This window comes from Oryx dammah, unplaced genomic scaffold (genome assembly GCF_014754425.2).
Source record: "Oryx dammah isolate SB20612 unplaced genomic scaffold, SCBI_Odam_1.1 HiC_scaffold_11210, whole genome shotgun sequence".
Taxonomy (NCBI): domain Eukaryota; kingdom Metazoa; phylum Chordata; class Mammalia; order Artiodactyla; family Bovidae; genus Oryx; species Oryx dammah.
In genome coordinates, this window is record NW_024080603.1 from 987,844 (window position 1) to 1,001,718 (window position 13,875).

At 44.1% G+C, this 13,875-nt stretch overlaps 1 protein-coding gene across 1 annotated transcript; it reads right to left on the reverse strand.

Annotated features, from left to right (window-relative positions):
* Positions 1-5,002: 5,002 nt before the first annotated feature.
* Positions 5,003-7,986, reverse strand: LOC120860946 (protein S100-Z-like). Its single transcript, XM_040236656.1, has 2 exons — positions 7,396-7,986; positions 5,003-5,559 (listed from the first exon to the last, which is right to left on the reverse strand). The coding sequence occupies exons 1-2, from the start codon at positions 7,534-7,536 to the stop codon at positions 5,383-5,385; spliced, it is 318 nt and encodes a 105-aa protein (XP_040092590.1). The 5' UTR covers positions 7,537-7,986; the 3' UTR covers positions 5,003-5,382.
* Positions 7,987-13,875: the final 5,889 nt, after the last annotated feature.

Below are 13,875 nucleotides of genomic sequence, written 5' to 3' on the forward strand. Positions count from 1 at the left end.
AAAAACCAAATTGGGACCATATCAAACCTCCTTTGTTTAAAGTTAATATACAGTAGACACTTTTCACCGTAGTCAACAGTCTTTGAAAACACATACATAATGACCTCATAGCATTCCCTTTCTTGATAAGAAACTGAGAAAGGTGGAGAAGTCAAGGGGAAAAATAGCCTCTCCAGGTGGCAGGCAGCCAGTGGCACCAACCTGAGAAAGTAGGTTGGATAAAAACCATGAGCTGCAGAATCCAGGCTGGACCAGAGGTGCTCAGGCTGCCCCATTACCACCATCTTCACCTGCGCCCGGAACAACTGAATCAGCATCTGAGTGGGAGGGGGCTCATATTCATCTCTATTGTTAGGCAACACCTTGGCTGAATATAATGTGAAGTTGGAATTGAAAACCACTGCTTTAGGAACTTCCCTGGTGGTACAGGGGACAGGAATCTGCCTCCCAGTGCAGAGGACTCAGGTTTGATCCCTGGTCCAGGAAGATTCCGTGTTCTGTGGAGCAACTAAAGCTCATGCACCACAACCACTGGGCCCTCATGCTGGAACCACGGGGGCCCATGCACCTAGGGCCTGCGTCCCACCAGAGCTGGGACCACGGGGGCCCATGCACCTAGGGCCTGCGTCCCACCAGAGCTGGGACCACGGGGGCCCATGCACCTAGGGCCTGCGTCCCACCAGAGCTGGGACCACCGGAGCCCATGCACCTAGGGCCTGTGTTCCACATGAGCTGGAACCACAGGAGCCCATGCACCTAGGGCCTGCGTTCCATTAGAGCTGGAACCACAGGAGCCCATGCACCTAGGGCCTGCGTTCCGCTCAAGAAGCCACTGCGAGGAGAAGCCCAGGTACCGCAGGAGGAGTACCCCTGCTCACCACAACCAGAGGAAGCCTGCGCAGCGACGAAGACCCAGCACAGCCAAAAAGTAAAATTAGTAATTTTTAAAACACACCAAACACTGCTTTAAAGATTCAGATATTTTAGGGGGACATTTAGAAACATAAAAACTGCTTTAAGTAATAAGAAAAAATGATGTATCATTACATTCAGGATAAGTTTCAAATTTCTCACATTAATACTCAAGGCCCTTTCTGATTCCAAGCCCTACCTCTCCAGCCCCATTCCCTGCTCTCCCACACCCTAGGAGACCCCAAATAACAACATGTCCTGGGACTTCAGAACTGCACGATTTGGCCCATGTTCTAACATCCTTTCCCCATTTCTTTGCTTCCGGAAAGCTTTCTTTCAGCCCCTGATTCTTAAGCAAATACAAAATCTGCTCTTAAAATTAAAACTCAAGGTCTGGGGGCTTTGTTAATGCTTTCTAGCTGTCTGTATTGTCAGTCACATATCCAGGCTAGGGCCCCAAGCAAACGTAGGCCGTTGCCTTCCATAAGCCTTGTCTTCCAGTAACCACATTGAGAAAATGTTAAACATCAGAATGTACTAATTTAGAGATGACCCTTGAATGTTGTTTAAAGTTGATTTGAGCTCCAGAAATGCAAGGTCAGTGCCTCTGAGCAGAAGAAATAATCAATTTTTCCTCCTGCAAACTTATTGTAAATACCTCACAGACATATAAAACAAAGTCTATACTAGAAAAGAGCTTTTGGTACATCATGTAATTTTTACTCATTTGAAATCTAATTTGACACATAAATTACTTTTCCTCACTTTTGATCGATTTTTAGAAACACCATGAAATGAACATTGTTTTTCCATTTATTTCTCCCTGTTGAGAATGTCCTTTCTTGAATAAAATGTGGGAAATTTTTGGATTTACTTCTCATAAATTAGTGGCTCATTTAAGAATATGTAAACCTGGGGACCAAATTAAATGAAGTTTAAAGACCCCTGAGGAATAGTCAGATTTTCTCTTGCATAAGCAATATACCTTCTTGTAAGAAAAAAATCCTAAATATCCCTGAAATAAGTGTTCAATTTTTTTCTTCCAACCTTTTGAGGGATAGAAGAAATAAATACTTCTTTTCTAGAATGTTCTGACTTCTAAATTCTGTCCTATCTGTTCAGAATTGGCTTACAGGAAATAAAAAATACTATCCTATTTAAAGAAAAAATTACAAGTCTTACTTAGCACTAGAAAATCAACAATTGGCAGATTCTTTTATTTGCTTATTAAATATTTATTAAGCACCTACTATCGGAGAAGGCAATGGCACCCCACTCCAGTACTCTTGCCTGGAAAATCCCATGGGCAGAGGAGCCTGGTAGGCTGCAGTCCATGGGGTCGCTAAGAGTCAGACACGACTGAGTGACTTCACTTTCACTTTTCACTTTCATGCATTGGAGAAGGAAATGGCAACCCACTCCAATGTTTTTGCCTGGAGAAACCCAGGGATGGGGAAGCCTGGTAGGCTGCTGTCTATGGGGTTGCACAGAGTTGGACACAACTGAAGTGACTTAGCAGTAGCAGCAGCAGCCAGATAGGGAGATAAAAGTGTTAGTTGCTCAGTCATGTCCGACTCTTTGCATTTCCATGGACTATAGCCCACCAGGCTCTTCTGTCCATGGGAATTTCCAAGAAAGGATACTGGAGTGGACTGCCATGCCCTCCATGGGGTCTCTCTGACCCAGGGATTGAACCCAGGTCTCCTGCATTGCAGGCGGATTCTTTCTTGTCTGAGCCACCAGGGAAGCCTGAACTAGGGAGACAGGCACCTCTGTAAAGAATCACTCTGGTCAGGGTCATTGATTCACTGATGACCCCTGTCTTGGCAAACATAAAGGGCATGTCTCTGTTCTCAACTTATTCCTCCTCTCAGCGGATTTCACCCTCTTTCTTTCTCCAGACATTTTTTTCCCTAGGCTCCTGAAGCCCCACACTCACCTGGTTTTCCTTCTACTCCCTGACCACAACTTTGCTGTATCATTTGCTGGCTTCCCTTTTTCCTGAGAGCTAACCATTGGACCTTTCTTCTTCTCTATCCACATTCTCCTCCTAAATGATTTCCTCTAGTCTTGTGGCTAAACACCGTCTAGATGCTAATGGCTCCCAAATCTGTATTCCCAGTCTCTTGTTTAATCTGAGATCTGGACTAGGTCCTATATCCAACCACTCATGTGATACCTCCACTTGGATGTCCAACAGGAATCTCAAACAGAGCTATTTCCCATATGTCCCCACACAAAGCTGCTCCTACCCTAGTCTTTCCCATTCTGTAAAGTACATCATCTGCTTGAGCCAAAATCTAAATATTAGGGATTACATTCACCTGTGTATAACGGAATCCAGCTTAACCAAGGAGCAGTTTTTGTTTGCTTTCACATAACGAGAGGACCAGAGGCAGGCAGGCCAGGGCTGTGCAGTTATTGTTTCCTCTCAGCCAACAGTGTCCCGGCTCCTTTTTTCTTCCCTGTCCTCATGGTCGCAAGATGGCAGCCCCACCTCCAGCCTCACAGCTACATGCCAATGGAAAGAAAAGGAAGGAATTAACAAGGTAAGGCACGGAGCCTGTACGGAAATAGCAAAAATTCCCCAAAACTCCTAGTAGATTTCTGCTTATTTCTCATTGTCCAGAACTGTGTTACAAGCTCCACTTCAGATGTAAGAGAGGCTGGGGAATAAGACTTTTTAGCTCAGCACATTGCTACCCTGCACAAACCAGGGCTTTAGTATGTGGAAGACAGGGGGAGTGGATATCAGATAGGCAATAGAGTGCCCACCCTACGGTCCTGGACTGCTCTCTTTTCTATGCCTCGTTACCAATCCCTCCGAAAGCCCTATCACTCTCTCCTCCAAAAGATAGCAAATTCAGCTGCTGCTTTTCATCTTCCCTGCTCCGATTCCAGCCTGAGATGCCATTGTTTCTCCCTCAGAAGACAGCCCACGGCCTCTTCCACACTTGCCCTCTTTCTAGCTCTTTCTTCACACCACAGCTGGGACAAGGACTTAAAAATAGAATCACACCATTCCCTTTCTTAAATTCTCCAAAGGATCCATCACAGTTGGAGTCTCCTCCAAGCAGACCCTGAGTCGTAGTTTATTTGAGAGGCGCAGGACACATGGGAGGGGCTTTGCAGAGGACCGGGAAGGGACGGGAGCCCAGAGCAGGTGCAGGAAGCCCTCCTCCCCACTGGCCACGGAAACTCAGCCCAATGGAAACCGCAAGACGCTTGCCTCAGAATTACGTGACCCCAGGGGCATGGCACCCCACTCCAGCACTCTTACCTGGAAAATCCCACGGGCGGAGGAGCCTGGTGGGCTGCAGTCCTTGGGGTCGCTAAGAGTCGGACAGGACTGAGCGACTTCACTTTCACTTTTCACTTTCATGCATTGGAGAAGGAAATGGCAACCCACTCCAGTGTTCTTGCCTGGAGAATCCCAGGGACGGGGGAGCCTGGTGAGCTGCCATCTATGGGGTCGCACAGAGTCGGACACGACTGAAGCGACTTAGCAGCAGCAGCAGCAGCAGCAGCAGCAGCAGCAGGGGCAAGTCAGTAATTCTCCACCAGCCCCCAAGGGTGACCGAACGCCTTAGCCCTGGACTTAGCCCTTCCCTGAGCTAAGTTGAAAGTTGAAAGTTAAGTCACTCAGTCATGTCGGACTCTTTGCGACCCCGTGGACTGTAGCCCACCAGGCTCCTCTATCCATGGGAATCTCCAGGCAATACTGGAGTGGGTTGCCATTTCCTTCTCCAGAGGTCCTGAGCTAACTCACTGCGAAAGCCAGCGCTTCTTCCCACTTCTCGGTCTTTCTGCTTCCAGACCCACAGCTTCTTCCTCTTGAAGCTGAATCACAAGAGGATGCAAGAACCAATTTATTTCTTTGATAGGATCAATTCAAAGTACAACTGAAGGGTGATGAACATCTGTGAGAAATCTGCTAAGTTCTAGTCTCACTTGAAAGAGCTAATTTTTGTGATGCTCTCTCTTTAACAGACAAAAAAACCATATAACATTTTTAACTGAGATTAATAGATACATACTACTATATAAAAAATAGGTAAATAAAAAGGACCTGCTGAATAGCACCAGGAACTATATTCAATATCTTGTAAAACCTTTATTGGAAAAAATTGAAAAAAGATATATAAGATATATATATATAAATGAATATATATACACACACACATATATATATAGCTGAATGACTTTGATATAGACCTCAAACTAACACAACATTGAAAACCAACTACACTTCAATAAAAATAGGAAAATTCCATACACATAGGAAAATTCCAAGTAGGGCATACAAGATTTGGAATATTTATTAAATCAATTTATTAACGTATACATCACCTAATAATCCTAGCAACTGATTATAATACATGTATATCATACCTATAAATGGCATTACTGTGACTATGGCTCTGGAAGGAACAGACGAACAGTAACTGTGGATATATTTCTGCCTTTGTATTAGCTTACTACTTGTCTTTCCTTTCCTTTCTTCTTCAGTTGTTCTACAAAGTAGTTATTACAAGTGGCCATCAGCGCTGCCACCATGACCACGAATTCATTAAAATCCACTTGTTTGTCCTTGTTGACATCCAGGTCCTGCATCATCTTATCAACGAGCTCGGGATCCTTCTGGCACTAAAAGGAAAAAGAAAGCTTCTAACTCCCAGGTTTTGAGGTTCATGACAACTGAAATCACCCCTTCCCTTTACGTTAAAGTCTCCATTTCCATTTATAGCATCAAAAGCAATTTCCAAGAGCCTGTTTGCAGGTGAGTGTGAACCCGGGCACACATTCTAAATGAGTCTGGGCCTCCGCCCCCAGTCCATATAGTCCTCAGACCTAAACACCAAGAGGAGCAAACAGCAACACATCAAAGTGAGCTGCTGCTGCTGAATAATGCATTTACCAGATAGCACAGGTGGAGGGCCAGAACGGGGGGGAGGCAGCAGTGGTCGGGGGGCGTGGGGGGACATGAAAAGAAGGGAGCTTTGAAGCCAACCAGGGAGCGTGAGTGACTCTGCCATTTACCAACAACAAGACTTGCAGCAAATCACTTAACGTGTTAATATTTCCTTTTTCATCAAATGAGTAGAATAATATCTCCTACAAATTGAGGGGATATCTCAATACACTTTTATGAGCACTTAGCACGAGGTTGTTAGATTTAGCAAATAACAATTCAGGACACTCAATCAAACATGGAGTTCAGATGAACAATGAATACTTTTTTGGTATAAGTATTGTCCCCAATAAAGCATATCATATTATATATTATCCGACAGCCTGTTTTGTGTATCACAAAACAAAACAGAGGCACCCAATAAAGGGTAGATCTTATAAGAATGACTCTATTTTATTGGTGGAAAGGAAAGCAAGGAGCCCATTGAGGAACACAAGGTTCAGAAAGTATGCGGCTATGCAGCACCCACTTTTCCTATAATTAGAGGTTGATGAGAAATGTTTCCCAAAGTATAGTTCATTTCCTCCAAGAATTCCCCATTGTCCTCTTATTAGCTGCCAACCACTAAATGGCTGGACATTTAAACTAAACTGATCAATTCAATCAAAAACAATCACAAATTTCACTTGAATAAATCAATGTGCCAAGTTTCACTTGCTGAGTCTTTTATTCTAAATGTTACATGACAGTTGCCAAATTGAATTTGAAAAATAAAAATGTTCTTGGGGACTCCTAAAATCACTAAAAAGGTATTGTATGTTAAATTTCTTAAATTTTTTCCCATAGAGGGTGGGGATAAGGGATTGTCATAATTACTACTGTTTTAACACAGCGTTTGGACAGAATAACATCATGCCAGGCTACAACGTGTACTAAAACTCCAAAGCTCCAAAAACACCAGAGTGAGCATTTTCCTCAGGGTAGGCTCCAAACACTCCATTGTAAGGTTTCACCTGTGGATTTATTCAACTCCTGCCTGTTTTGAGATGTAAATCTGTTTGCTGTTCACAGGCCACACATCTCTTGCCTCAGTCCCAATCAGCTTGTTCTTGGCTGACAAACTTGCTAGTGTTTATCATTCACTAGGAAATTTGCTACCACAGCGTGCAGTACCCCTGGCTTCATTTCTGGCCCCAAACATTATATTTACTCATTTACAGACGGCTGGATAGAGCTCCAGGTTATGTCACTGGTGTAACTATAGCTCCAACCAAGTATAACTGGCTGTACTTTTGCTGCACTACGACATTGAATAATTGACAAAAGCCTCAAATATAATTTCCAACACCTGGAAACCCTACCCGCCTCCCCCACCCCCCACCCCAGACACCATGGAAAGGGATATGTGCCCACAGACACAGCAAAGGTCCTAGTGTTTGCTCCCCGGGATTTAGAATCTCGATAGGAATTACATGGTGTGGACAGAACCCAGGAGACGGTGGGCACAGAGGCTGTCCCTGGATGGGCACGGCTTCCACCCTCACCTGAACGGGGAGGACAACCGGACTCACCGAGAGGAATTCCGTGAGCTCTTGCTGCAGGAGCATCTTCAGCTCCTCCTTGTTGAGCTTGAACCTGTCTCCTTCCCTGCAGGAGTAGCGGTGGAAGGTTCTAATCATGATGTCCATGGCAGTCTCCAGCTGGGTGGGCATGCTGGCAGCAGAGGGGAGCACTCCAGGGTGGGCCACCAAAGCCAGGGAGAAAACGCTTGTGAAGGATAAGCCGGTGGAGAAACACCAACACCTTCATTAAAACGAAATATTGCCATCCCCTGCTCAGCTCACACCCCAAGGGATGACTGTTAAAGCAGGATAATCCTCAATTAACCAAGTGTTCTGCCTCTCTAGGGCAAGCTCCAGAGATCTCTGCGGGTGAGTTTTTTCCTCTTCCCCTAATCCCCTCTCCTCCATGATGGAGCTGGTTCAGAGTGTTTGGAAGTTAGCAATCAGACAACAAATTCAGAGCCATGATAAAACACAGGTTAAAAAATAAACAAAAAGAGAAAGGAAACATGTAACTTCATAACTGTTCAGCCAACGCAGGGCTCCATCAACAGGTGTTTATACAATTAAACTCTAACCATTTATACCCGGGGAGGTGGCGGGGGGGGTTCTGCCTCAGCACACCTGTTTCCAAGAAGATGAAAACTGCCAGTGACAAGAGATTCAAGTGGAAATAACTCCGAGCTTGTTTTTTAACCAGGAAAAGGAACAGGTGTGAGCTGCTACCCCAAGGGCCATCCAGAAAGGGCTGGCCCTCACTGTGTGCCCTGGAGGAGAAGGCGAAGAAGTAAAGCCTCCAGTTACCCTTCATTAAGGGGAATGTGGGTACAAATGCAGTCAGTTGCTAGGAAGTTGCTGATTGGAAAGAAATCTAAATATAGAGAAGCAGAGAAGAAACACTGGTTCAAACCTGGAGACTCCTCAGCAAGGCCAACAGTGAAGTCAAGGGAACACACTCAGAGAACACCCGTTAAACCCATGCAATAGACAGGGACTTATTTAACTCTAAAAAAAGGAGGTGGCAGTGAGAAAGCTCTGTGCGTGCCAGTTTAGAAAGGGAAAAAACAGTGACTCTGAGTATGTAGGAAAAAAATAAAAATAAGGATATATATGTGTTCCCTGATCAGGGAACAAAGATCTCCCACATGCGGAGAGGCACAGTAAAAAAAAAAAAAAGAAGAATATATATGTGCATATATACTTGAATGTGCCTAAGCAATCACTGAAAGTTTACAAAAGAAAGAAAGAAAAAAGTAGTAGCTACAAGGGTCAAGATGGAAACAGAGAAGTTGGGAGTAGGATTTCTCATTTACCCCTTTCAAACTGATTTTAACTTTTTCAGTTATTGTACTATATTGCCTAATTTAAAAAGGAAAGACAGAAAAATCAATGGGATGAAGCCCTTGAAGCCATGTATGCAGGAATCCACGGCGGGGAATTTCCAAGTGAGAGAAACTTACCAAAGCAAAAGTTACTGGAAAAACCAAAGCCAGAGACTGGCCACTGTGCTTTCAACGCTGCCTGTGCTCAACTTGGGTTATATGGAAAGTAACCAGTTATCCCCTTGTATCTCCTTTCACAAGCCAGTTGGGCTGTGTCCTCAGCCAGCCCACGCCCATCCCTCTCGTCATCAGGCAGCCCACAGGACCTCCTGAGAGGTCCCCAGAGACTCTGTCACCTTGTACCTAAAGCTCAGTTCTCAAAAAAATAATTTTAAATTAGCTTTTTTTATGATGAAAGTAATAATGCTTGTGGTAAAATAGTGTTCTGAATACTCAGGAGTGTGAAATAAAAGTAAACTTCTCTCCACCATGTCCCACCCGAGTTCTTCCCAGGTAACACTTACCTGCGTGAGAAGCAGGATCGTGGAAAGCGTGGACTGCCCATCTCCAGCTCTCACCTCTGTCCCCGATTAGCTGTGGGATCCTGGGCTAGTCGCCTCCACTGTGTCCCCATTTCCCAATCTGTTTAAACAGGATCACAGTACTGCCTACCCAACAGAAAGGATTAAACAGGTGCCTGGAACATACTGAGTGCTTTTTGTATCAGCTATTATTATCCTTATAGAAAAAAAGATACATTTATCATTTATATAATTATATGTAATATTATTGGCTTCCCAGGTGGCACTAATGGTAAAGAACCCACCTGCCAATGCAGGAGACCTAAGGGACTCAGGTTTGGTTCTTGAGTAGGGAAGATCCCCTGGAAGGGGGCATGGCAACTCACTCCTGGAGAATCCTATAGACAGAGGAACTTTGTGGGCTACAGTCTGAAGAGTTACAGAGAGTCAGATACCACTGAAGCAACTTAGCATGCACACACATGAAAGCATTAACACATGTGCACTTTGTTTTTTTAATTAATATAAATCTTAGGGAGGTGGGAGGGGGGTTCAGGACTGGGAACTCATGTACACCCGTGGCGGATTCATGTCAATGTATGGCAAAACCAATACAGTATTGTAAAGTAAAAATAAAAATTAAAAATAAACCTTACTATATCAACACAGATAGATCTACCCCATTCTTCGCTGAGATCATGTATTATTCCATTGGATGCATATCCCTACATATAATCAGGAAATATTTGTCAGGTACTAATGTTATGCTAGGCCCTGGGTCAATACAGGGGAAGAACCTTGCCCAGCAAATCTGATTGCTTTTTGTACTGGGGTTGTGTTAAGTAGAGAGAATGCAGGAAACACTGTGTCTTTTTCATGTTGGGTCTTCTAACCAAGAACTCCCCTATGGCTTTGTGACTATACTCTCCTGATCTGCTCATTTCCGAATGCAATTTCTTTGACTCCTAAATGTTGGCAATTTTAGCCACTCCTATCATTTACAACAGAATGGGAAAGACAAGAGATCTCTTCAAGAAAATTAGAGATACCAAGGGAACATTTCATGCAAAGATGGGCTTGACAAAGGACAGAAATGGTCTGGACCTAACAGAAGCAGAAGATATTAAGAAGAGGGGGCAAGAATATACAGAAGAACTGTACAAAAAAGGTCTTCATGACCCAGATAATCACGATGGTGTGATCACTCATCTAGAGCCAGACATCCTGGAATGTGAAGTCAAGTGGGCCTTAGAAAGCATCACTATGAACAAAGCTAGTGGAGGTGATGAAATTCCAGTTGAGCTATTTCAAATCCTGAAAGATGATGCTGTGAAAGTGCTGCACTCAATATGCCAGCAAATTTGGAAAACTCAGCGGTGGCCACAGGACTGGAAAAGGTTAGTTTTCATTCCAATCCCAAAGAGAGGCAATGCCAAAGAATGCTCAAACTACCACACAATTGCACTCATCTCACACAGTAGTAAAGTAATGCTCAAAATTCTCCAAGCCAGGCTTCAGCAATACGTGAACCATGAACGTCCAGATGTTCAAGCTGGTTTTAGAAAAGGCAGAGGAACCAGAGATCAAATTGCCAACATCCGCTGGATCGTGGAAAAAGCAAGAGAATTCCAGAAAAACATTTATTTATGCTTTATTGACTATGCCAAAGCCTTTGACTGTGTGGATCACAATAAACTGTGGAAAATTCTGAAAGAGATAGGAATACCAGACCACCTGACCTGCCTCTTGAGAAATCTGTATGCAGGTCAGGAAGCAACAGTTAGAACTGGACATGGAACAACAGACTGGTTCCAAATAGGAAAAGGAGTATATCAAGGCTGTATATTGTCATCCTGCTTATTTAACTTCTATGCAGAGTACATCATGAGAAACGCTGGGCTGGAAGAAGCACAAGCTGGAATCAAGATTGCCGGGAGAAATATGAATAACCTCAGATATGCAGATGACACCACCCTTATGGCAGAAAGTGAAGAGGAACTAAAAAGCCTCTTGATGAACGTGAAAGAAGAGAGTGAAAAAGTTGGCTTAAAGCTCAACATTCAGAAAATGAAGATCATGGCATCTGGTCCCATCACTTCATGGGAAATAGATGGGGAAACAGTGGAAACAGTGTCAGACTTTATTTTTTTGGGCTCCAAAATCACTGCAGATGGTGACTGCAGCCATGAAATTAAAAGATGCTTACTCCTTGGAAGAAAAGTTATGACCAACCTAGATAGCATATTCAAAAGCAGAGATATTACTTTGCCAACAAAGGTCCGTCTAGTCAAGGCTATGGTTTTTCCAGTGGTCACGTATGGATGTGAGAGTTGGACTGTGAAGAAAGCTGAACACTGAAGAATTGATGCTTTTGAACTGTGGTGTTGGAGAAGACTCTTGAGAGTCCCTTGGACTGCAAGGAGATCCAACCAGTCCATTCTGAAGGAGATCAGCCCTGGGATTTCTTTGGAAGGAATGATGCTAAAGCTGAAATTCCAGTACTTTGGCCACCTGATGCGAAGAGTTGACTCTTTGGAAAAGACTCTGATGCTGGTAGGGATTGGGGGAGGAGGAGAAGGGGACGACGGAGGATGAGATGGGTGGATGGCATCACTGACTTGATGGACGTGAGTCTGAGTGAACTCCAGGAGTTGGTGATGGACAGGGAGGCCTGGCAGGCTGCGATTCGTGGGGTCGCAAAGAGTTGGACACGACTGAGCGACTGAACTGAGCTGATCATTTCCCTGGTGGTTCAGACAGTGGAGAATCTGCCTGCAATATAGGAGACCCACGTTTGATCCCTGGGTTGGGAAGGTCCCCTGGAGGAGTGAATAGTAACCCACTCCAGTATTTGTGCCTGGAGAATCCCATGGACAGCAGAGCCTGTCCATGGGGTCAAAATGAGTCGGACGTGACTGAGTGACTAACACTTAAAATTTCAGTCACTCCCCAAATCATATCTTTTGGCCCAGAGTTCTCTACTAATCTCCAAAACCACTATCCAACCGCCTGTTGGACCCCATTCCTAAGAGTGTCACACAAGCTTCTCACACTCAGTGAGGACCAAAGCCAAACCCACACCGTCTCCCCACCCACTTGCTCCTTCTGCTCCCGTCACCCAGCATCTGGCACCATTTGTAAATATCAGTTGAATTCATCCATTTCTCTCCATCCTTCACCACCTACAGGACTTGGTGATCTGGAGTCTCGTTACTGTGATAGCTTCCTTACTGCTCTCTCTACTCACTATTCTCTTTCATTCTGCTCTCAAGAGTAGTTAATCTAAAACACAAATCAACACCCAATTTCCTGGCCATTCATCCATCTGACCTGCCTACAAACTGACCAAAATGCTGTGCTCTCTCCTTCTTCCCTGCCTTAGCTGTTCGGGGCCCAGCACCTGGAAAGCTAATTCTGTCACTCCTCGAGGCTCCGTTCAAATATCTCCTCTTAGAAGTTTTCTTGCAAGCTTCCCAGCTGCTCACCCTTTCCTCTGACAGGTGCCCACCTCTGCTCTCACTTGTCCCCTAGAGCACCTCCTTTTCTTTTTTTATCACTTTTTCTTTTTGGGTCTGCCCACATACTCCTCACTCTCCAGACTGAATGGGCAGAATTGATAGTTGGTTCATCCTTGCACTCCACATTATTTAGCACAGCGTCAAGCATATGAAGGAAAAGCTTGGAAACCTGGCTGTTGACCACCAGACACCTGACTGCAAATATCTTTTCTTGTATTCCAATATTTCTAGACAATGATTTTTGTAGGACAATAAATTTATTCATTATAGATTATAAAAAGAAATCTGTGCTGATGGATGGATTAATGAACAAATGCCTCAGAAAGGGAAACTAAGCTCCTCAAAGAGTTGAGCCTTGTCGGGTTTAATTGTCCAAAGAAGTATTTGATTTGCATTTATTCCACATACAAAATTTGTTTCATCGAAGAGACAGACAACAGTTATTTCTGAGAATATAAAGAGTTTGAATTTGGAACTATTTTCAGGTTAAACTGCTGAAGTTTTAAATGTACTAAAATGGGTAAGTCTTACAAAATATGTGGGTCTCAGCAATATTATATCTAAATCATATTCAACCCAAAATAATTTACTTGGAAAATTCAATTGGCAGGGAAAATTTTTAATATTGAAGATTATAATGTTGTAATTGTAATCTGATTCTAGAGATGCAAAATACATATGACCTTGGTGTGCTTTGCTCTTAGGGTTTAAAAGCAAGGTGATTTCTGCTTGGCTTTAGCAGAGCCAGATGTTTCCTTTGGTATATGGTGCCCTCTAGTGTCACGCTGCAGCACTGCATCCGGAAGCTCTAATTCCCAGATGGCCTTGGCATTGTTTGTATGCTCAATCGGGTCCGGCTCTTTGTGACCCTACAGACTGTAGCCCACCAGGCTCTTCTGTTCATGGGATTTTCCCAGGAAGAACACTGGAGTGAGACGCTACTTCCTCCTCTTCCCAATTCAGGGATCTAACCCACATCTCTTGGAGAAGGCAATGGCACCCCATTCCAGTACTCTTGCCTGGAAAATCCCATGGATGGAGGAGCCTGGTAGGCTGCAGTCCATGGGATCGCAGGGAGTCGGACACGACTGAGCGACTTCACTTTCACTTTGTACTTTCATGCATTGG

Coding starts and splice junctions, on each gene's coding strand:
- LOC120860946 (XM_040236656.1), bottom strand. CDS start 7,536: ATGCCCACCCAGCTGGAGACTGCCATGGACATCATGATTAGAACCTTC. Junction 5,560..7,395: donor AGCTCACGGAATTCCTCTCG/GTGAGTCCGGTT, acceptor TTTTCCTTTTAG/TGCCAGAAGGATCCCGAGCT.